Source organism: Copadichromis virginalis, linkage group LG23 (assembly GCF_057382275.1).
Source record: "Copadichromis virginalis isolate Kocher_CV1m ecotype Utaka linkage group LG23, C_Virginalis_male_GT1.1, whole genome shotgun sequence".
NCBI lineage: Eukaryota > Metazoa > Chordata > Actinopteri > Cichliformes > Cichlidae > Copadichromis > Copadichromis virginalis.
In genome coordinates, this window is record NC_140639.1 from 22528093 (window position 1) to 22551940 (window position 23848).

At 40.3% G+C, this 23848-nt stretch overlaps 1 protein-coding gene across 4 annotated transcripts; it reads right to left on the reverse strand.

Moving 5' to 3' along the window:
• Positions 1-434: 434 nt before the first annotated feature.
• rpgrb (retinitis pigmentosa GTPase regulator b) lies at positions 435-17451 on the reverse strand. Of its 4 annotated transcripts, none has more exons than XM_085447787.1 (15): positions 17332-17451; positions 15227-15352; positions 14499-14591; positions 13736-13798; positions 13497-13655; positions 12538-12687; positions 11929-12087; positions 11582-11737; positions 11344-11468; positions 10550-10741; positions 10249-10435; positions 9649-9743; positions 9495-9554; positions 7393-9379; positions 435-520 (listed from the first exon to the last, which is right to left on the reverse strand). In XM_085447787.1, the coding sequence occupies exons 1-15, from the start codon at positions 17360-17362 to the stop codon at positions 498-500; spliced, it is 3606 nt and encodes a 1201-aa protein (XP_085303913.1). In that variant the 5' UTR covers positions 17363-17451; the 3' UTR covers positions 435-497. The 4 variants fall into 4 exon arrangements, with proteins under 4 accessions (XP_085303913.1, XP_085303912.1, XP_085303911.1 ...); XM_085447786.1 differs by lacking the exon at positions 435-520 and adding an exon at positions 3858-6420; XM_085447785.1 differs by lacking the exon at positions 435-520 and having other exon boundaries at positions 6427-9379; positions 11344-11465.
• Between the last annotated feature and the right edge of the window lie 6397 nt (positions 17452-23848).

Here is a 23848-nt window from a genome sequence, read left to right on the forward strand (position 1 = left end):
CCATCTACCTCCCCGTTGGCTGATGTGGTATATTCATGTGTCTTTTCTTCTTTGATATTGGGCTGCTCACTGATTTCAGCTGCTGGTAATACCAGACATTATTGTTATCTGTCTTGTCTTTTTAATTTCTTTTTAACCGTCTTTACTTAGATTTTTCATCAAACATGCAGCTGACTAAGGATAAAATCAGTCACCTCTTTGCTGTCCATCAGGCACATGCTCTTCTTTCACCTCTTTGGGCTTCAGGGAAGATCACATTTCACATGTTAATCCATCTTAATCACAAATAACCAACAAAAACCAAAGATGCCCGATATTCAACTTAGTGCTACTTATTTACACAACTCTGGGTCTCTTCTACTGGTTTCTCTGTCGAGGACAACAGTGTGTCATTCTCCTCCTCGTCTTCCTCCAACTCGTCATCATCATCAACCTTATCATCTTCCTCCTCTCCTTCTTCTTCCTCTTGACCTTGTTCCTCGCCTTTGGTCCATGTCTCAGCAAACCCTTTTGTCAAGTCCTGCAAAAACAGGAGCATTAAGGACATGAAAAATATTTAGTCATAAGCAGTTTTAAGCCTCAGCCACATAGGCCTAGAGATTTGTCTGTGATTCTCTCACAACTTCTGGTTGCTACGGAAAAGTCAGTATGTGCTACCATGAAAACACCCTTGTCATTGTTTTAGCTGCTAGCAGATCACCTGCAGATTGCAAGGAAGACACTAAAGAAGACATTAATTGGTCACTCACCAACTATTTGATGAGTGGTAGTGAAACTGTCAAGTGTGTGACACAAACCAGAAATGCAGACCATTCACCTTCAAAGGAAAAAAGTTGTGCTTTACCATGGCAACGGTCTCGCTATCTGGTTTATGTAATACTTTTTTTTTTTTTTACAGTTTTACTATTGCTTTGGGACTGGTTTGCAAGTGTTTGCACACAACTTGGCATCTTCCCTGGAAATTACTGGTGATCACCATAACTCACAAGTGACAAAAGCAATCACAAGGTTTTTGATCCAACACTGCCAGCAACCTCTAGATACCACTCACCACCTAGTAGTGGAATTCACCTTTTTTCAGGACCTGTGGCTACAAATCCAGTCTCTAGGTCTGTGTGACTGAGGCCTTGCTTGGTTAATATTAGCAGATTCCAATAACAACAAGACAAAGGCATGAGTTTATTTAAGTTGAAGAAAAAAAAACTGCTTTCGATTTGCAATGAATGGAAAGCATTTTTTTCAGTTCTTGTCCTTTCCTTTGTTCTTTAAAATAAAGAACAAGTAAAGGACATGAAAAATATGCACTTTCTAGTTTGATGCTAATGTTTTTACTATACAGAATAAAATATAAGCTCTGCCAGCTGAATTAACTGACAAGCAAGGAATGATTGGAAAAGACTATAGTGATGCTAGAATTAGACGTATTACTCTACACTAAAACAGCATCATCACTAGACGAAACAGGTCAAACCTTATCTTATCCCGAACACACCAGACACTGAAACAGAGGAACAGATTTTCCTCACATCATCATTTTCTGAAATATGCTAGTCTGGCACCTTACTGACAAAGTGAGTTTGTCAGTGTCCACTGTGATATTTTTGACAGTTGAGGCTGAAAAAGGCAGATTTTCTTATAATTCAGTTAAATATTTGCATCATAAAGTCAAATGTTTCCTCTTCATTAGCTCAGCTCTTGGTCTCAGCTACCTCCCAAAGAAAAAAAAAAATCTTCCTCTTCGGGGCTTGCAAAATCGCTAGCCCGACGTCCCGGAGCTACAGATATCTCTGGTCGGGCGACCAAAATCTATCTCAGCCTCGCCTGTCGGGTTATCATATAGCCCGATGGGCTTTTGTGCCCTGCAGAGTCATGACAGTTGTTTTTCAATTTTTGTCTATTTAATGATATACTGCTTGAATCCCCCCAAAATTTGAAAAAATAATAAAGTAGTGAGAGATTAAATAAAATAAATTAAATATTCGATGTGTATTCAAAGTACTTGAGTGACTTTCTTCTAAACTAATTTTATTTATTTATTATCTTTCAAAGATTATACTATAAAACTCCCACTGACCCTGCTAATCAGGTATTATCTGCATACGTGATTGTCCTTAACCTAACTTGCATGTAATGAACATGGTGTCCCACAAAGAACCTGTTTATAACCACTACTATTTCCACCGAAAATCTTATAAAATGTGTTTCAGTAGAAAGACGTCCTTCAAAAAAATTAATTAATTTTAAAAAATGTTTGAGTGTTATTTAAAATAGATTTTAAATAACACTCAAACACAATATACTTAATAGTATATCGTAGTATCAATTAAGGTTCACGATACCATCCTATTTATCAGCTGTGTCAGCTGGAGAGCTGTGTAGTGCCTTAAAAACAAGAGAAAGAGAAAGACAAAAGCCACATGATTCGCTGTAGTCTTTTCCAGGCATTATATGGCATTATATGGCCCTGACTTATCGAAGAATTAAGGAAGCGGAACCGGCTGTTCAAACCCCCACAAGGCTGCCCGCTGGGATTGGAACGATGGGAGAGGCGTGAGTTTCTCAAAATGGGCTCATTGAGTGCAGCACGGATAAGATCTTGGAGAGGCTACGGCTGCTGTGAATACTCAGGATAAGATCTCTGACTGCAGACTGGATACATCTCGGAAGGGCTAGCTTGGAATAACATCTCTGGGCGCAAATTGGATGACATCTCGGGGAGGCACACTGCCGCGAGTTCTCAGAATCGGCTCGTGGAGCACAAGAAATGACAACATCACAGAACGCAAGTATGACGAAGCTCGCGGCTCTCCAACAGGAGATTGAGAGACCAGTGTTGGACTGTAGAACTGCTTTGAAATTCATATGACCTGTTCGCACTAAAGTAAAAACCACCATCACTTCATGCGGATACCCCTTTGGTGCCAGCTGCGGTCTCAAGGCTGGAGCCGATCAAAAACACCCTGATAACGACTGTGTTTAGTCTGTTCCTTCCCATTCCATGCAAGACCACCTGGGTTGGCTGGAAGACTGTTTACTTAGCCTAGCAGGGCAAAGGACACTGTCTCAGCTGAACTGTGGACACGCACACACATACATATACACTGATATGCACACACTCATCCCCCACTCCCTTTCCAAACGCCTTCGACGCTTATTCCCTTCCGATGCTGACAGTGGATCAGGGAGGCCAGTGCACAGGCTGCAGGCCCGGATGTACTGTCTAAATCGGCTGTCTCTCACCCCTTTACCCACCCCTGTTGCTTGTCATGTGTTTCTTTGGTGTATTAAGAGTTTTTTCATGTGCTATGTGCAGAGGTGTTAGTCTGGGGGGAGTTATTTTTCTCTCCTTATCTTTCCTCGTGTGGTGCATTTTCCATTGTTATACCTCTCTGACCTGTCTTCCCCATGTGATGTTTTGTGTAATGTATGTATGGTCGGAGGGTAAGATGGCCCCGCCATTGCGTGCAATAGGTCGGCAGCCTTATGAAATTTCCCCTTGTGGGACTAATAAAGGTATATCAAAATATAACAGGGCAAGACATACTGGATACAATAAATACAACAGTCTAATGGTTAACATTCATTGAATTTTGCCTTTTTTCCACTGAGATTGTTTTTTTGAGAGTTTTTTTTTTAATTTCTCAGAAGAAACTTACATTTACAAAAATGAAAGATTTTGGCATGCAATTACGTATGAGATGGAAGCAGAAGCAGATGTCAGCCTGGTCTAAATAACTAATACAATCTTGTTTAGTAGTGAATGTACACAAACAATTGTGACTATTAAGTATCATTAAGACCTACTTTAACAAATGTCCTATGTCATAATACATTAAAAAAAAAAAAACACATTGTAATGCAACACAAATATTTATTACAAATACAAATTAATAGAAATAGCAACATAAATAATTCCAGATAAAATATTTAAATTTGAGCAAGACAAAGATTAAGGCTGAAGGTTTGAAGAATATTTGGGTACTCTATTAGTCATAATACTGGAAATTCAGAGAGTTCTGGTTGCAAGAGCCATGCATAACTGAGCAGAAGCAGAAGCAAAAAGAAAAGGCTTCCAAGGAAATATAAGTAAACCAAAAAGCATTTAAATCAATACTTAAGACAAACATGAGTAAGCATTGCTGTAAACCAAAAGCAAAAGGCTGGATGGAAATACAAAAGCAGCCCAAAACAACACAACGTTATGAGAGAAAGGGTTCAGAAAGCTATAAAGAAACACATTCATAATATATGAAATCAAAAAGATGGTGTGGTTAACATGTAAGAGGGAAAGGCACAGTACATGCAAATGTTCCAGCTGTTTCAGAATGAAAACATAAAATTCAGATAAACACAAAGAAGCTTGTGTATTCCAGAGGTGGAAAAAGGACAAACATTCTGTACTTAAGTACTGATTTAACTTCTTTACTGAAGTAAAAGTGAAAAAGTACTGGCTATGAATGTATTCAAAGTAAGAAAGTAAAAAGTACCTCTTTGAAGGACGTTTCTACTAGCGATTTTTGTGCAAAGCTAACTGAAGCTTGTGCTGTATTAATGTAATAATAAAATATTAATAAATGAGAATGCAAACTTTAGTTTAAATCTTAATTGAAAATGAGAAAATAAGCAGAGAAAAAGAAGGAAACAAAAATAGCTCTATTTTCTTTTGCTTCCATTGTACAAAATGACTTTGCCTCTAAGCAGAAAATGAGTACACTCAGGGGTGAAAGTGGGATTCAGTAGGTAGTGAAACCCTAAAATAGGTTGCATTGGCTCTAGGGCTGCTCAATTAATCGAATTGTAATCACGATTACGATCTGGGCTTTCAACGATCATTAAAAATGACTGAGCCGATTATTAGCCCCTCCCTCGTGCTTTACTCTCGCGCTGCTCCGTGTGGCAAATCGAGCGCACGTCTCTGCATTTCGAACACGTGTCACAACAATTAAGAGCAGCGGTCCCCAACCTTTTTTGCGCCACGGGCCGGTTTATGCCCAGCAATATTTTCACAGACCGGCCTTTAAGGTGTCGCGGATAAATACAACAAAATAAAACTAGTACCGGTACCAAAAAAAAGAAGATTTATTCATAACACATGTGAAAAGACCAAGGAAAACCGAGTAAACGATAAAAACAATAACAAAATAACGCTGAAAACCGATAAAAACCCTGAAAACTATACATTTCACACCTGAGCCTCAACTCTCTCATACCAAACGACTCACGGACCGGTACCGGTCCGAGGCCCGGGGGTTGGGGACCGCTGATTAAGAGGACCCGAGGGAAGCTCGGAAAGCTAAGCAGAAGTTATTTGGAGAGGAGAGTGACTGCCGTTGGTTGAAAAGAGAGGTAAAAAAAACTTCAGTGGTGTGGAAACATTATGGGTTCGCGGAGTCAGAACTCATTTTTCATTAATTTTTTATATTGCAAACATTTGCACTGTTATCAGTATTTGCACACTATTTTATATTATTTTTTGACAATCTTTAAAGTCATTATTCAATACATTGTTATTGTTAAATAAATATCGTCAAATAATCGAGATCTTAATTTCAGTGAAAATAATCGTGATTATCATTTTTGCCATAATCGAGCAGCCCTAATTGGCTCAGTGTGGGGAAAAGAATCACAATTTCTATTGTGGGCTCCAGTATATTTTCTGAGTGTACAGGCTGTGATCAACTGATCTGGGCTACTGCTCTGAGGTTTACTGCTCTCTGTGGAGAACTGAATTCAACAAATGTAAGAAGATATTTTATGAGTTGCCCTGCTGTTCTCTGCTGTCAGCACTGTTTATGCTGTCTCTATACTAAACAATATAGAGGTGGAATTCAGTGAATGAATCTAAACTTCATCAACTTAACTTCAAATTCATAACATCACCTTACTGAACGCTAACCAGCTTATCCTGCACTAGATTATTTTAATGCAACCTTTAACTAACACAGATAATCTAGCTTAGTTTGCTTTGCAGCATGCTTCACAATATGAAAAAAAATTATCAAATACCACTGAGCAGTCCGTACTTATAAATATAACCTCCTGTCTTCCTTATCTATTTCCATCATTTAGTGAAGTTAGCTCTTTCTTTTCTCTCCCTGTGAAATACAGTGTCTGGACCTTTGGCTAACAACACACTGTGACAAACTGTAGACACAAACAGTTTGTGTTTGCTGATGTTTACTGGTAGAAATGCTGCATTTGAAATTACCCCTCCTTTATAGCACTACCTAGATGCAGAAATAATGCAACCACAACTCATGGACACCTGCACTCGTCCTGGTGTTGCTCCAAATAAACCACAGGCCCGAACTTAAACCCCTCACTATGGCGCATGCTCTGGTGATTACAAATTGGATTTCCTCTCATGTGTTATTGTTTAGCCTCAAATCGGTTTGATGTTTGAAGGCGCACAGTGACGTTCTGAAAATGTAAGGAATAGAAAGTACAGATATTTGTTTAAAAATGTAGGGAGTAAAGATAAAAAGTTATCTGAAAAAAAAACAACAACTTGATTCAAGTACAGATACCTGAAAATTCTACTTAAGTAGTTTTGGCAAACACAAAAGATAGATGATAAACACATGGAAATTTGTGTAGAACATGAAAGCTCAGATAGTCTCCAGGTGCAAAAAGAGAAAGAATAATATCTTACTAGGAAAAAATAAGGTCAATAAAAAATTAAATACTGAAAAACAAAAATAATTATGTGAAATCCACATCTGTTGTGCTTTTGCATTTAAGTACTGCCTGCAAGGCAATTTTAACCAAGACATTGAATCCTTATTTCACCAGCATTAGCATGGATACTTGATCTTTTAAGCTACCTGCCTTCTATTGTTCAGTCACATCCACACTGCTTGTCGTGCATTTCGAAAGGGTCAATATTACATGCTAATTCACTAATGTAAACTATGTGATATTGACTTTAAATGTCTAATGTTTCATACATCTACAAAGATCTATTACTGGACATTTTAAAAATATAACTGGCTTAACTGTCTGGCTAATCCACTTTGTCTTCCCTTCTCTTACATAAATGTATTTTAGTGATTTTCTTTGCAGATGACAAAACTTTATATAAAAATATACAATTTATTCTCCTGACATTGTTTTGGTTATGTTAATTAATTAACTGAGTAATCTCATACAAAACTGAATACAATGTAGTTTTAACTATTTATACAGAAAAAGTAATGTGACCTGTATCAAGCTTTTCTAGTATGGCCATTTTTATAACAATATTTATTTATTTTTTTTACTTTTCAGACTTTGATCGTGTCCATTTCCTGTTATTCAATAAATCAATAAATCAATAATATTGATATAAGGGCCCTTATTATTTCAGATTGAGGTATTGAGGTAAAACATCATCCCAGAACTCCTCTGACTCACCTGCCGCCTGACCTTTGACCCCTAACCTTAGTTTGCTTCTAGTTGCTGATTTAGCACTTTGTCTTTTCACTTCAGCAGACCTTTTCTTTTTGACAACCTTCTCCTCTTCTTCTTCTTCATCTTCCTTCTCTTCCTCGTCTTCTTCTTCCTCACTCTGGTCCTCCTCATCTTCCGCTTCAGCCTCCTTTTCCTCACTTTCTTCCTCCTCTTCTCCTTCTTCTTCCTCCTCCTCATCCTCTGTCTCTTCCTCCTTTTCCTCACTTTCTTCCTCTTCTTTTTCTTCTGCCTCCTCTTCATCCTCTGTCTCTTCCTCCTTCTCCTCACTTTGTTCATCCTCTTCTTTTTCTTCTTCCTCCTCCTCATCCTCTGTCTCTTCCTCCTTTTCCTCACTTTGTTCCTCCGCCTCCTCTTCTTCCTCAATTTCTTCCTCTTCACTACTCTCTTCTACTTCTTCAGCACTACTTTTTTCTTCCTCCTCTTTTTCATCTTCTCCTTCTTCGGTCTCCCTCTCTTCCTCACTTTCTTCTCTCTCTGAAGACCTCACAGACTCACTTTCAACCTCATCTTCTTCACCCTCACTCTCCAAACTCCCTTCTTCTTCCTCGTCCCCTTCTTCCAAGTCACTTTCAGTATCTCCACGTTTGCTCTCTGTTTCGTGACTTGACCCTTCCTCACTTTCCTCTTCCTCCGACTCCTCTTCTTCTACATCACCTCCGTTTCTGTCTTTCTCTTCAGTCTCTGTTTTGCTTTCACTTTCTGTTACTCCACTCTTTTCCTCCTCCTCTTCTTCATCTTCTACCACAACATTGCTCTCATCCTCCTCCTCATCTACATCGCTGTCTGACTTCTCTCCAGAGTGAAGAGTGTCACTCTCTTTTTCATCCTCAGTGTTCTCTGCCACTTTCTTAATAATGTGACTAACATCCTCCTCTTCCTCGCTTACTTTTGCATCTGTCTGCCCTTCTTCCTCTTCACCCTCTTCGTCATTATCCTCCTCTTCCTCTTTGATTGCGGCAGAGTCCATCTGCTGTTCACTTTGATCTGAGATTGTCCTCATTTCAGGACTTTCAGGTGCGGGTATGATGTTGATGCTGACAGCAGATCTGTGGCTAAAATTGGCAGCGTAAGATTCAGATTCCTCACTCAGTGATTTAGTCACACCCTCTTTAAGTACAGCACAACTGTTCTCAGAAAGGGATGTGGAGCTTAATCGTCTTCCAGCTTGGATCAAAGCTGCTCCTGCAGCGAGCGAAGCAGCTCCAACAAGCAGGCTGAGATCTGTTGACTTTTCCTGAACCTCTGACCCTTTTTTGATTTGAGCTTCTTTCATGTTTTTTTCATTCTTGTTTTTCTTAGACAAATCTGTTTTCTTCTCTTTAGATTTGGGGATTTTTTTCACCTCAGAAACTTGCTGAGAGCCCACTATGCTCTCTTCATCCAAAGTGTCACTCAGGTGAAAGCTTGCTGAGTCTGTATGACTGAGTTTACCTGGTGAACTGATTCCTGTGGGTTTGCTTTTAACCCTCACAGGCTTAGACTTCACTTTCTCAACTTTAGCAGATTTAGAGTTGAAATCTAAACTTTTCTTCATAGTTTCTGGACTTTGTTTTGAGTCTGCTGCCAGCTTCCTGTGAACCCCTATCACCTGGCTTTTACTGTGAACTTGCATTTGTTGCTCTTTGGATGCTGCCTTATTTATGTCCCTGATGCTTGTAGGTTTGTTTTTACTGGGCCTCTCCTGCAACTCCTCTACAGCCAAGATCAGATTCACCTTGTTCTGGTTGCTTTTCTGATGTCTCTGGGGGCTCTGCGGGCCCTGAGTACGAGTGCTACGACTCCTCAGGAGTTCAGTGGGTAACGCCCGGAGGGGAGAGGCAGCCTCACTCTTACAAGACAGCGAAGTGGAAGAGAAACTGCTCTGCTTTGAGAGCTTTCTCTGCTTTCTTTGACTCTGTTCTTTTATAGCCTTACCATTCTTACCCTTCCTCTATCCTCGGTGCAAGAAAGCAAGAAAAGGATGGAAAAAAGAGGCATGCATTAGAGAGGAAGAGACATGCAGAAACATCAAAGGACATAGCACACAAAGTAAGAGTTTGAGTTACCTTTTGAACTGGAGACAGCGTGAGGGTTTTATCACTGGGGTCTATCTTCATCACATGAGTCTGTCAGGAAGGAGCAGAGATGAAATCAGCAGCAAAATGTTATATTTGTCTTTTTTTCTGAGCAACATTTAAGATGATGTCATTGATCTCTTACCATGTTGAGGAAGTCTCTGGTTTCTCCAAGACCTCTCACGCTGTCAGTGTCTGTCAGACTTTCCACAACACTGTCTGTCTCCCCACCTGCCAGCTCTGAAAACAGGACAGCATTATCTTCAGCAGCAGCTTTCCAGATACAGGTAATATCACATAGTGACAAAGATGAACAAATACGTAAGATGTTTTTAAAAAAAATCAAGATTTTGAGAATCTGACCTCTTTATTTACAGATTTCAAATCTGCAGAAAACCCTGAGATCAAGAGAAACTCATTTAACTTTCAGGGAAAGGGCATGAACGACATGAACACCAATTGTCAAATGTCAAAAATACAGAGCTCACATTCTCATTTTTCCCAACTTCATCTTAGTGCTTCCAGGTCTTAGAAACATATACCGTACAGGTGTCTGTTTTCATAAAAATGAATAAGGGATCTTGAGGAAGCCAAAGGGATAGGATTTATCAGAGATGTGACTCAAGGAGACAAAAAAAAAGACAACAACCTCCCCAAAGTCTAACAAAAATGCAAATAATATTGTCCAAAACTTTGATGTAACAGAAAGAGGATGAGGCAATGGCGGTGCAGATGAAGTAGGTACCCTGGTGGGTCGACTCCTCGTTCCTGTGCTGGTAAGTGCCATTGAGCACCTTTCCGTGGATCACCTCAGGCGGAGCCAGTCGTGGTGGTATGGTCTGGCTGGAGGCTGTCAGTGGCGGGAGGAGGTTACCTGGTGTCATGGCAGGCAGCGTGCGGAACATGGTGCCAAACTGGTCTGGAGATCGCTCCTGAATCAGAGGGTTTAGCCAATGAGCGATATTAACCCATGAACTTCTTTAGAAACGAACTGTTATCTGCAGATAAACTATAAAAAGTGTCACGTTCATTGTCCTCATACCCACCCTCTCCCTCCTGCGAACCCGGGCTGAGAGGCTCCTCTGCAGCGTAGATGAGTCAACTGTGTTACCCAGCAGTTCCACGTATGGTTTCTCCAGGAAATTTTCCGTCACATCGTCATCCTCCAGCGTGACCTCACCGGTTCCCCGGGCCCTCGGCCGAGCCAGCACCACCATGTGACATCCGCCGCACATCGCCTGGACACGTCAGCAACCAAATTAAAGTATTTGCATGCATGAAAGTCACCCAGAAATGCACAAAAATAGAAAATATATATGATTATAAATAAATAAATGTTTTTAAAATATAAAATGAATTTTATATTTTTATATATGTATGTATTTAGGATTTTTGTAATTAAAAAAATAATAACACATTTTAAAAATTGACACAAAACTGACACAAATATACATAATTTTTTAAATTATGTATTTAAAGAGTATAAAAGGTAAAAAAAAAAAAAAGACAAATGGAATGGTTATTATATTGCACTTTCTACTCTGAGCACTCAAAGTGCTTTACAAAAAAATAAAAAAATTTTAATAGGTAAAACTCATTTAAAATTTTATATATTTTATGTTATATATGCAATTATGAATAAAAATTGAAAAACGAACATAATTTTTTTTTAATGTAAAAAGTGAAGACAAAAAATTAAAAAGATATAAGAAATGCGACAATAAAATTACATTGTCTTTAAACTTATGAAGTATCTCCAAGCCTAATTAAATAATTCCTATACATTATTTTAAGTTCTACTGCATGAACAAATGTAAACCTGTCTGTATGAAACACTTACTCCCTGAACATTATACTTCAGGAATCGCAGGCACAGCGTTGGTTTAAACTGGTTAGTGAAGTTTTCTTCCCCCAGACCAAGTTTTCCATGTCTGCCATCTCCAAACGTGTATAGCAATCCGTCTTCTAAAAAAAAAAAAAAGATTAAAATTTCTGACATCAGATCCGTGAAGAACCTCTTCTGTTCAACTCTGTTGTCAATGAGAAGCTCGGCATTAATGAACCGAGCTGAGATTTACCTGTAATGACAGCGGTGTGGTTTTCTCCACAGGCCACCTGACAGGCTCGTCCCTTCTTGAAGTGCTCAACCAAACGCGGCACCCGGGACTCAAAGATGAATGTCCCATGGCCGAGCTGTCCGAACTGACCGAGGCCGAACGTGTACACACTTCCCTCTGAAAGAAACCAACACAATCAGAGGCGTTTGCAGCATGCTGCAGTATTTTATTCCCCTGTTTGAGAGCATTCTGTAACTTTTTAGTAAGATTGAAGGAAGGGGGAAACCAACTGAGAATATTATTCTCAGTTAGTTATTTAAAGGAAATAAATAAATAACATGTCTTATTTGCTGTCATCAGACATTTACCTGCGAGTGCCACTGTATGTCCACCCCCACAGGCCACCTGCGTCACTGGCTCCTTGATGCTCTTCACCAGCTGAGGCACTCGGTGCCCTGGAAGCTGGTGGGTGCCCAAACCCAGTTTTCCGCTGTCCCGCTCGCCAAATGTGTACAGAGCGCCATCCACTTGGAAAACAAAAATAGGAAATACTCAGAGCTATCCACTGGTTTTAGGTCCAGAACGAATAGGGGAAACAAAATTCTGGTTAAACTTAAAAAAACTTTTTAAAAAAGTGTCACTTGATTTTAAAATATGTTAAATTCTATAATAATATTTATATGCAAAAATCAAAACACCTAAATTTAAATGAACAATGGAGTTTTGATTTTTTAAATTATAAAATAATATGGTGAATGAAAATCTATGGAAATAAGATACTTTTGCCAATTAACTTGCATTAAAAAAAAACTTTTATTGTTCTGATTTTTACATTAGTATAAATACACACGTGTGAGAATTATTCTTTTATATTTTAGCCACTGTCACCCATGTTCCTTATGCTATCTGTAACCATGTGCGATTTGCAGGCTCACTGCAAAGTGATGAATGGTTATTTGGGACCTATCTCTACTCACCTGTCACTAAAGCTGAATGGTAGTACCCGCAGGAGACCCAGCTGATTGGTCGGCCTACACTGACTTCCTGGGGTGATGACACCTGACTCTCCTTACCCAAACCAATCTGACCCTCTGTGTTATCACCCCACATAAAGAGTTTACCACTCGCTGGAAAAGAAATAAATAAAGAGATTACGTTTATTTTGGGAACACATTTATCTGTTAACGACACTTTGTTCTCTCTTCTACACTTCAGTTTTAAACTTGCAACATTTTCTAAAACATAAGGAATCTTTTTACTTCAATTTTGTTAACCAAATTTTTCATTTGATAACAGAATAACTATAATTTAATTACAAATGAATTTCATGAAATTATCTTTTTTTTTTTTTTTAGATGCTGCAGAAAATACAGAATATACAGATGAAATACAAATTTAAACAAAATACAAAAAATATAAAAACATGAATGTTTAAAAAAATAATTTTAAATCAATAATGTTTTTAGATATTTTTTTACTTTAAATCTAATTTATGAGCAAAGTCTAAAAAATAAAATCGAACATCCAGTAGTACAATATGTATGATATATGTATATATTTAATTTTAATTTCATTTAATCTTCAATATATATTTATATAATTAAATTCCAAGGTAAAAAAAACATACATTAAAAATTTTAATGTTTTTAATCTCATTACACTAACAAAAAATAGCAAAAATATAATTTACAATTAAATAAAGTAAGATAAAATACATATACAATGAAAAAAACAATACAAAAACTGCATATCTTAGTGTAGATGTAGGCACAATTATGAAATATACATCAAAAATGATCAAAAACCTTAAAATGAAAATTAACTAACATTTAATTTACATTTATTATATGACTTCCCTTAATGTTTACTGGCAGTTAAGCTCTGATTAGCTGTGATCAGAGCTAACAGCTGAATTACAGTGTTGTGTGGATCTTACCGGTGAGAGCTGCTGAGGTGTTCGAACCCGCAGCAAGCATCTTGATTGGTCCTTGTGAATCAAAAAAATCAAGTCTCTTGAAGGAAGTCCTCTCATCACAGTCTCCAAGCCCCAGCTGACCCTCGCTGTTCCCACCTGAGGCATACACCTTCCCTTGGGCTACAGACACACATCAACACAAGCGTGTTTAATATTCATCAGCACTTGAAAGAAAACAGCTGTGAACACTAAACACTGACCTGTGCAGATAAGCGTGTGGTTTCTCCCGCAAGCCACCAGTTGAACTTTCTCAGACTTCAGGGCTGAAACATCACAAAGAAATTTAAAACTATGGGAACGGTAATCTGGAGAGCGCAGCTTACCTCATCATCTTTTGATAACTTTAGAAAAGATTCATGAAGAAAAACAAAGTGTTCTCAGTACAATTCAATGCAAAATACAATAATTCCAAACTGTTATAAAATTTATTAAAGACTTGTGGTCATTTTTAATATTATGTAGAACTTTTCCAACATAGACATTGCATAAATTTTGAGGCCCAGCTCCCTCCATCTACTAATGACCAAAAAACTAAAATCACCAGAAAATAGAATTAATCAGACTTGAGTTTAATTTCTAGGATTATTTATTACATTTAGATTTTCTGTATTGAACAACTATTTCCAGTAAGAATGATCCTTTCTTTTTAAAGTAATTTTCAGATTAAATTCACACTTAAACAAACCTCATACAGGACACATCCTTTTCTCTGTATCTGAGGAGTGGCACTTACTGTTTCTCAGCTAATGTCCCTCCAGATTTAAGCAGATTATTAGCCCTCTAGACTGAGATTATATTTACAACAAAGTCACACTTTATTTGAAGGCTTTGTCTCCTCCTCTTCAGGGACTCCCTCCTCACTGCCTGTTTAAACTGGCTGAAAGCAGCTTTCAGTGGCACTACTCATCCTCTATAACTTTTTTTTTAGAACTGAAACAGTGAGAAGGTGCCATAAAGACCAACCTTTGACACAGGTGGGTTTGTTGACAGTCACTTTGGAGCCAAGGCCGAGCTGGCCCCAGTTGTTGCTACCAAACAGGAAGAGCTTCCCATTTTCTGTGAAGACACAGAGAAAATCTCCTGAAAGGGACTCTGTGATGTTTCAGCAGGATTCATTTTAAAGTGACACGGGGCTGGATTCAGTTACAGTCACAAAACAAAATAATAAAAAAAGATAAGAGAAAAAAGCTGAAAATCTAATTTGGATAATAAAGAAAGCTTTTCCTCAAATTAAGTAATTGTACGTAATTGTAAAAATCCCCTCCAAAAGATAACCATGAAATTAAACTAAAATTTAAATTGAAGAAATGTATTGAAATTTTGACTTACTTGACTGATACAATATATATTTTTTGTAAACATGTAGATACAAACAAAAGTAAAGAGTAAAAATAATTTTGTATTTTAAAAATGACAGTAGGTTAATATTGTAAAGCACAACATTAAAAAATAATCCAAATCTTAAAATGGAGGTTAATGTATTTATCTTTTTTTTTTTTTTAATAAATCTAATTTTTGTACATCTAAACAAAACCGAGAAAACATATCAGTTCTGATATGTTAGAGCAGACATATTTTAAGAGGACAGCGCAAGTGAAACTAAATCAAAACAGTATTTCCAGCTTTCACGTTTGTCAGCAGTGTACAAACACGTAAATGAGTATTACCTGGAACATAGGAGGGGCTCTCACCTGTTATTAAGGCGGTGTGCTCATCGCCGCACGCTATTCTGAGTGGGATGTCATTTTTAAGCCAAAATTTACTTGGAATGTTGTCAGCGAACTTGCTCTTTCCAAAAGTGAAAACTGCCCCCGATTCTGTAAGAAGAGACCAAAAAAACCAATCACCAACTTGGATTAATTTTCAAGTTTAACCACACCAAATGTGATGTTTCAGCCCTTTATATAAAAGATGGATGGATGGAGCCACCTTGATGTCAGTCTAGTGTTAGTGAAACCTCAAGCTGAGTAATTTTTTTTTCCCATCCAGACGTAATTTGCTGTGGAACGATCTGACTGTGACACCAAAGGACACAGCGTGCTCATATGATTTCAACTTGTCAGTCAAAATTAAGGTCCTAACTTGCTTCATCCTCCTTTCTGATTCTGATAATGACCATAATTTACCAAATTAAGTAAGCATTGGAGCTCAGAGAATTCATCAGAAAAGTGTTTACTGAGGTAAGAAATCAAGGGAGGAGCAGGTTCATTTTCTCATAGACTCCTTTATAAGGAAGCTTTGATTTATAACTACAAGCATTACCGCCTAGATGGCCATTAAAAAGAAAGGAGGTTTGATGCACTCTACGTCTTGACTTCAATTTTCAGATCCTGAACATGTCCACACGTGTCCACGTGTGGACAGTCTATAGAGGCTTGTGTCCTCCACTAAAAAACAGAAACTGCTTTTGCTATGCATAATTCAAATTTTGAGGTTAGTATTTGAAAATTTTTAATTAATGACTCAAAATTGTGTTTTTCATACCTGACTCGAAATTTCAAGTTATTAAGCTAACATTTTGAGACAATCTTCTCATTTCAGTTCTCTTCTCATAGTAACTTACAGTATATATTTTTGTTTACGTGGTTTATGGCTATGTGCATACTTGTTGCTTGCATCTTGGATATTTTAAAGTTTTGCATAATCCCAACAAATAAACCAAAACTAAGACACTAAACTAACTCAAAATGTTTATTTAGTAGTTTTTACCATTTAACTAGCATCATTTTGGTTACATTTTTTTCACATTAATTAAAAATTAGCCAAAGAGTCAAGTTAACCCAATGTGAAGTCTTCAAATGTCTTGTCTTCTCAAACAAGAAGTCTACGCCAAAATATGTATTCAGGAATAACATATTTTTCCACTTGGAAAAGATCTAGTCTGCATAAAAAAGAAGAGGAGGAAAACGTTCAAATTTGAGTGCTGCAGATCTGAATACTTGGCATTATTTGTTAATGAAAAAAAATGACATAAACGTTTTTAAAGGGTTACAGATTTTGTAAAAATGTTCTTTGGATGGGGTCATTTATTACTTACTTACTTTATTCCTTCATCAAAGAAAACAGAGTAAAAGAAACACAATAATACAAAAAGGGGGGAGAAAACAAAATGTATTTTGTATCAAAATATAAAAAATTATGCATTGTTTGCTATTGCTTTATTGCTTTAGTGTTATTATAGACACGGATATGCATAAGAAGCACTTTCATGAAATTAAAACAATCTATGTCAGTGCGCCCCAGGGCAGCTGTGGCTACAATGTAGCTTACCATTACCAGTGTGTGAATGTGTGTGTGAATGGGTGAATGACTGAATGTAGTGTGAAGCGCTTTGGGGTCCTTAGGGACTAGAAAAGCGCTATACAAATGCAGGCCATTTACCATTTACCATAGTAAGACCGTTTTTATTTTTACCTCTCCTTTTACTGTTTGAGCGTAAATGCAACTGACTACAAAAAAAAAAACACCTTTGACATGTGGTAGAGTTGAACATTGGCATCGACAATAAAATATGAAAATATCAGGACAGGGGAAAAAAGATACTTGATAATTAATCACTATCAAAGTGATTCAAAGTGAGGAATGATGAGGAAAAAATTCATAAAAACTATTTGACCTTAATAGCTAAAGCACTCGTGTAGAGTAAAACAGAATAACGGGAGGAGAAATGCAATATCATGAGGTTAACTTTCCGTTAGCCTGAAGCTAGCCGAAGGTGAACATTACAGTTAAAGAATATTTTACAATACAAACGGTTCTCTGAGAGCCAGAAGAGGCGACAATGACTGATATTTACCCGGAATGTCATCTTCAGCTTCGCCTGCCATCTCTGCGGTACTTTAATCCGCTTTGATCCGCGCCTGTGGGCGTGTTGGTACCCTTCTGTTATTTTCGACTCGAACAACCCGGAAGTAAACAAAACTTCTCCTAGGCTACGAAGGAACACACGTGACTCTTAAAGAAACAGAGCCATTTCATGTGTCTCATTATTTATAGCAGGGGTCTCAAATAGGGTTGCCAACTCCCTGAAAAATAAATAAGGGACACCTCGTGGCCAGGACCGGGCGACCCAGTTGTCTTCACCCTTCCCAGTGTGGTGAATTTTCTAGCTCTTTTTTTGTGTGTGAAATTATTTTTTTAACCATTTGACTTGAAGTTGATTTAAGTAGATGCATATTCTATTCTTTGTGATATCAACACATGTGAAACAAATGATCATTTAGCTATTTATTTTTAGCTCAAAATGACAACATTAACACAGTAAAACAGGTCTCTTTCTTAAACAGAAGCCTGTCATGCTTAACTTTTGAGAATATAAGTAAATCTTTCTTTAAAAGAACTCTGTCCTGCTTAACTTAAAATAATAGAAAACAATAGAAAGAAAAATATTCTTGTAACAGTGCCAAGCTGGTCAAGAAGGCTCACCAGCGCCTCTTCTTCTTGAGGACTCTGAGGAAGAACCACCTGTCCTCAGACATCCTGGTGAACTTCTATCGCTGCACCATCGAGAGCATCCTGACCAACTGTATAACAGTCTGGTACGGGAACTGCTCTGCCTCGGACCGGAAGGCGTTGCAGAGGGTCGTGAAAACTGCCCAGCGCATCGCCGGAGCACCACTTCCTGCCATAAAAGACATCTACAGGAAGCGGTGTCTGAAAAGGGCTGGGAAAATCATCAAAGACCCCAGTCACCCATCACATGGACTCTTCACCCTCCTGCCCTCTGGGAGGCGCCACAGGAGCCTCCGGACTAAGACCACCAGGTACCGGAACAGCTTCTTCCCCACAGCTGTCAGACTCCTGAACTCTGCCTCCTGACATCTGACCCACGTTAAACTCATGGACTGAACTTACACACACCCACAATGGACAACTGTACCCTCAAACACACAATAATAACATGGACTGAACCACCACTCACAACCACTAGCACTTTATATAGCCTCTGTAGAAACTATCTACACCCTCACTTATCTTAACTGCACTACTGTATAGCTCTGTGTAAATAATCATTCTGTACATTCGATAATCTTTAATCCTACAACTGTTTACAACTTGCATAGTTCCCATTTCTGTATAGCTGTATATCTCAGATTTCTGTAAAGTTATTTATTTCATATTCTGTATAGTTTTTCATATTTATATCCTGTTCATAGCCTGTACATACTTATAGTTATAGAATATTCACAACATACTTCATACCGTGTACATTATAACATACCATAATAGACCCATTTCTGTAATATACTCACATATCTATATTATTACTAATATATATTGTAATATATCTATATCACTAAAGCACTTCTGGATGGATGCAAACTGCATTTCGTTGCCCTGTACCTGTGCATGTGCAATGACAATAAAGTTGAATTCTATTCTATTCTATTTAGTGCATTTAGTACAATTGGCTTCAGTTGAGGTATTATTTCAGCTTTTCTAATGCTAATCAGCTGCTCCTGTTTGTAAACCCACTTGTTCCCATGATTACGCATCATAACTCATCATCATTATTCACCTATGTATTACTTTTATGTATTAGTCATCTATTTGTTGTAATCATCTATCCTTGCAGTTGTTTATTACACAAAATAAATTATATTATCACACTTCTGGCCACATAGCGCTGATATTCACTGCACATGCCCATATTAACTTTTTCCAGCCAGGTGTTTTCCTTTTCCCATTCTTCCCTTTCTCTGAGGGAAACAAACATTGCTGCTCTAATGCTGGGCTTACACTGTGCGGTTTTAGGCCCATTTTGAGCCGATTTTTGAGTGATCGGACCGATTTTGGCCTTCATCGTGCGTCATGTAGTATACGTTGGGTAACGAGAAGTGATTAACACCTCACGACCAGTTCCCGATCATCAATCGCTCGTGAGGGTGTCACCGCAGCTGCTCGCGCGCAAACACGTAAACATCGGTGAAAAAGACGGAGCAGCACGGCAGTGCAGCGTGTGATCTGGACACAAGCGATGGAGGCACAACTTGTAGAACTTTGGAAAGCTCATCCGAGCCTTTTCGATGTGGCCTCACAAAATTATCACGACCACAACAACCGTGAAAATAGTTGGATTTACACTGCTGCTTAATCACAGCTGCCTGATCAATGTTTTTCATTAGCAATTTAGCAAAGTTGATGGTGGTGGTGTGTCTGTGTGAGTGAAAGACAGAGAGAGAGAGCGACAGATTTTCTGTTATAACCTTCATTTTATGGCGGGGGTAACTACTTTGGCACAACAGCGGCACAGTGTGAGCACTCAGGTCGCATCAGAGCATCGGGCGGTACAGTGTGAGAGTACATCGTGACCTATGAACTTCTAACCCCTGTGAGTCAATCGTGCAGTTTGAGCAGGAGCTGAATAACGTGACTGAAAAAATCACACAGTGTCTGCCCAGCTTTAGGTGTACTGTCGTCCGAGACTTGCACCGCAGTGTCGGCGTTTGTTTCCCTGTTGGCCATGCTTCTTGTTGTGGTCACCTGTTGTCTTCCGGTATTTTCTCCGAAAGCGACCTTTCCTCGACCAATGAGATGAGCGGTAATCTGAATTGTCATACTCGAATTGTCATAAGTGTGCTGTCAGCTCATTGGTCACAAAGCAGGAGAGGGGCTGGGAATTATGTTTTCAAACAAGGCGTTAATTCCATAAACATTTATAGGCTACTTTTGGTTCTCACTGTATTACGGGACAAAGTGCGTCCCTTATTAGCTCAATACGGGACGTGTACTTTTGTTTCGAAATACGGGACGATTCCGTATTTTAAGGGACGGTTGGCAACCCTAGTCTCAAACTTACATGAGCAAGTAGTAAAGCAAGTAGCAAGTAGTAAAAAACTACGGTGGCCCCTATAGACAAAGCATGTACAAACTCCAAAACACTTACAAACTCTATAACACTTACAAAATTCAAAACATATGCAAAAACCAAAACACAACGGAAGTGCTCCAGGACGCTAGGGGCAGTATTGAGCTCGATTTGCAAAATAAACGGCAAGTTTGTTGCAAACTCATGGGCTGTATGGGACGGTCTAGGTTCCGTCGTGCTGCCCAGGTTGCCTAGTAACCATTGATACTAACCGCTGGAAACGTGTCATGCAACTTTGTTTGACAGAAATGAAGGAGAAGATATTTTGTTCATTTGTTTGTTTGTTTCTTGATTTGATAAGTATCTGAGGCTGAGACCACAGGACTGTAAAACATGATTTTTGGCCTTCATTTCTGTACTGAACGGTCATTTTAAGATTAGCTAGTAAATAACAATTAGCTAATTTTGTTCATGAGACTAAGGTAATATCATTTTGGTAATGTAAATATAATATGGCCAATATTATAGTTACAACTGCCTACAACTGCAAAGCTCTCCAGCGAGTAGTGCGGTGCTCTGAACGGATAATTGGAGGTGAGCTTCCCTCCCTCCAAGACATCTACAGGAAGCGGTGCCTGAGGAAAGCGGGGAGGATCATCAAGGACTCCAGTCACCCCAGCCATAAACTGTTCAGACTACTTCCATCAGGAAGGAGGTTCTGCAGCATCCGGTCCCGTACCAGCAGACTGAGAGACAGCTTCTTCCACCAGGCCATCAGACTGCTGAACACGTCATAGACACCTCACCTTCACTACTGGAACTTCAACATTATGCACTCCATACTGTACAGTAATGCCACTGTTTTGCACATGTCTCAACTCTGTATATTTTTATATATTTATTTATTGTTTACTCTATTTAATTTGTAATATATGTGTACACACACACACACACACACACGTAGAAAAATATTTAGTATACACATTCAGAAATGCATATACTATTATATATTGTACATATTGTAACGATGGTTAAGTGTTACTGGACAGTGACATGTTGGTTTTCTCTGCACACTGTTGTTGTTCCTTTAAGATTCATGTTTGGTTGGGCTGCAGGAAGTAGTGAGGGTGGTGTACAGGAAGGGGTGGGGGGACCTGGTTGTTCTGTGTGTGTGCCAGGCTGAAGAGAGGTGTAGTTCGAGAGCGCTTCCCCCTGAGTTAACAACCCGCTGGCTTATGTGCCGAATAAACGGACAAACTGAGACCCCAACCGTCTGGTTCTTGTGAACATTACATTGGTGTCAGAAGTGAAGAAAGAAAAAAGAACCCCAGAACGCCCGAGACCCTGTTGCCGGCGACGCTTGCCGTTACGTGACGAGGATGTTGCCGGGCAGGATTAAGAAGGAGACGGAGGAGAGGGAGGTTCGTCCGCGCTCGCCCGCCCATGGAGTGAGGGAAACGGCACTGCGGCTGTCTGCCGAGGCTGGATTTTCTCCAGGTTTGACTAGGCTCGGGAACTGTTCGCACAGCGGCCGCGATTCCGGCGGGAAGGAGTCGACCTCGCTTGACGCGCCGTCACGTGATGTAAACAAACATGGCGGCGCCCAGCAAGCTGCAGCGAATATAAAAACGCCTAAGTTCAGCGGCAAGACGCCATGGGAAGTGTTTATCGCACAGTTCGAGCTGTTAGCTGTTGCAGCTGGCTGGTCTGAGGAACATAAAGCTCTCCAATTGGCTTTGTGCCTGTGTGAGGATGCAGCTGCATGCCTGCTGCTGCTGACCGAGGAGCAGAGGGGAGATTATAATGCTCTGGTCGGAGCACTTCAGAGCTGCTGGGGATGTGGACAAGTCGGACACCTCATCAGGCAGTGCCCCAAGCTTGCAGCGGTTCAGGGAAACGCCCACGGGCCCGTGTAGGCGGGAGTACACGGGCCTGGGAGAACGACATCCCCACACCACCGCCACCTCCACCCGGTGCGGCCATCACTGTGGGCTGGACCCAGGTTGGCGGCTTTTGCCATGTTCCAGTGACGATTGCGGGGGTGTCCTGTACGGCCCTGCTGGACACGGGATCCAATGCAACGCTGGTCCGACCCAATATTGTCCCAACCGGAGCTGCTGTACAACCGACTAACGTGCAACTTAAGACTGTGACCGGTGATCTGGCCCCAATGAGAGGGAAGGGAGTGTTCCAGTTCAAGGTGGGGGACCTCGGTGTGTCTTATGCTGCCTGGGTGGCTGACGTGCAGGACGCCTGCATCCTTGGGCTGGATTTTTTACGAGCCATTGGTGGTGTACTGGACTTAGGCAAAGGCCTCCTCGTACTCCCTGATGGGAAGAAGGTGCCGCTTATTCCTCCCCCGGTCTGCACAGCATCTGCCGCGGCGTCCACCTCCACCGCAGAGACCCCTGCAGACCCGCCAGCAGAACAGCGAGCGGAGGAGGAGGAGGAGGAGAGGCTCTCAGCAGTGAGGAGTATCTGGTCAAAGAACTGTGAGGGGCTGACTCCACAGCAGCAAGAGAGTCTATGGCAGGTACTAAAAGAGTTTAGTGACATTTTTGCCCTGAAAGAAAGTGATGTTGGCTTGACACACTTGGTAGAGCCCAGCCTATTAAAGTGCGCCCCCGCCGCCTGCCCCTGGCTCATCAGGAGGCTGCAGACAGGGAGCTGTGTGAAATGATGAAGGCGGGCATCATAGAACCATCTGATAGCCCGTGGGCCTCCGCGGTGGTGATGGTGCCTAAGAAAAAAAGTCCTAGGATGCGTTTCTGTGTGGACTACAGACCACTCAACAAAGTGACGAAGAAAGACTCTTACCCCCTTCCCAGGATTGATGAGTCCCTCGACTTAGTAGCCGGGTCCTCCTGGTTTTCCACCCTGGACCTGCGGAGTGGCTACTGGCAGGTGCCACTGTCCCCGGAATCCAGACCGAAGACAGCCTTCTGCACTAACAGGGGACTATGGCAGTTCAAAGTCCTGAGTTTTGGCCTTTGCAACGCTCCTGCGACCTTCGAGAGGCTCGTGGACAGTGTGCTGGCTGGCGTCCCACGGCAACGGTGTCTGGTTTACCTGGATGATCTTCTAGTGCACGGGAGCTCCTTTGATGCTGCCCTGGATGCCCTGAGACAAGTGTTGGAGAGGGTGGCGGCTGCAGGCCTGAAGCTGCATCCCGACAAGTGCCACTTCATGAGGAGGGAGGTGGAGTTTCTGGGCCACAAGCTGGGTCGTGAGGGCATCAGCACTTTGGAGGAAAAAATTCACACCATTACCGAGTGGCCCACACCAGCAGACCAGAAACAGCTCAAAAGCTTCCTAGGACTGGCGTCTTATTACAGGAGGTTTGTGAAGGGCTTTTCCTCCATAGCCGCACCACTCTTCCACCTGCTGCAGAAGGACCGTGACTTCATCTGGACCCAGGACTGTCAGCAGGCGTTCGACACCCTCCGCAGATCGCTGACAGAGTCCCCAGTCCTTGCCCCCCCTGACCCCGCCCTGCCTTTTGTCC

Excerpts from the sequence above, each read along its gene's own strand:
- rpgrb (XM_085447784.1), bottom strand. The coding sequence starts at position 17,362 with ATGGCAGGCGAAGCTGAAGATGACATTCCGG. Across the intron at positions 9,555-9,648 it reads CCAGAGACTTCCTCAACATG|ACTCATGTGATGAAGATAGA; the intron begins GTAAGAGATCAA and ends CCTTCCTGACAG. Across the intron at positions 9,380-9,494 it reads CGCTGTCTCCAGTTCAAAAG|AGGAAGGGTAAGAATGGTAA; the intron begins GTAACTCAAACT and ends CACCGAGGATAG.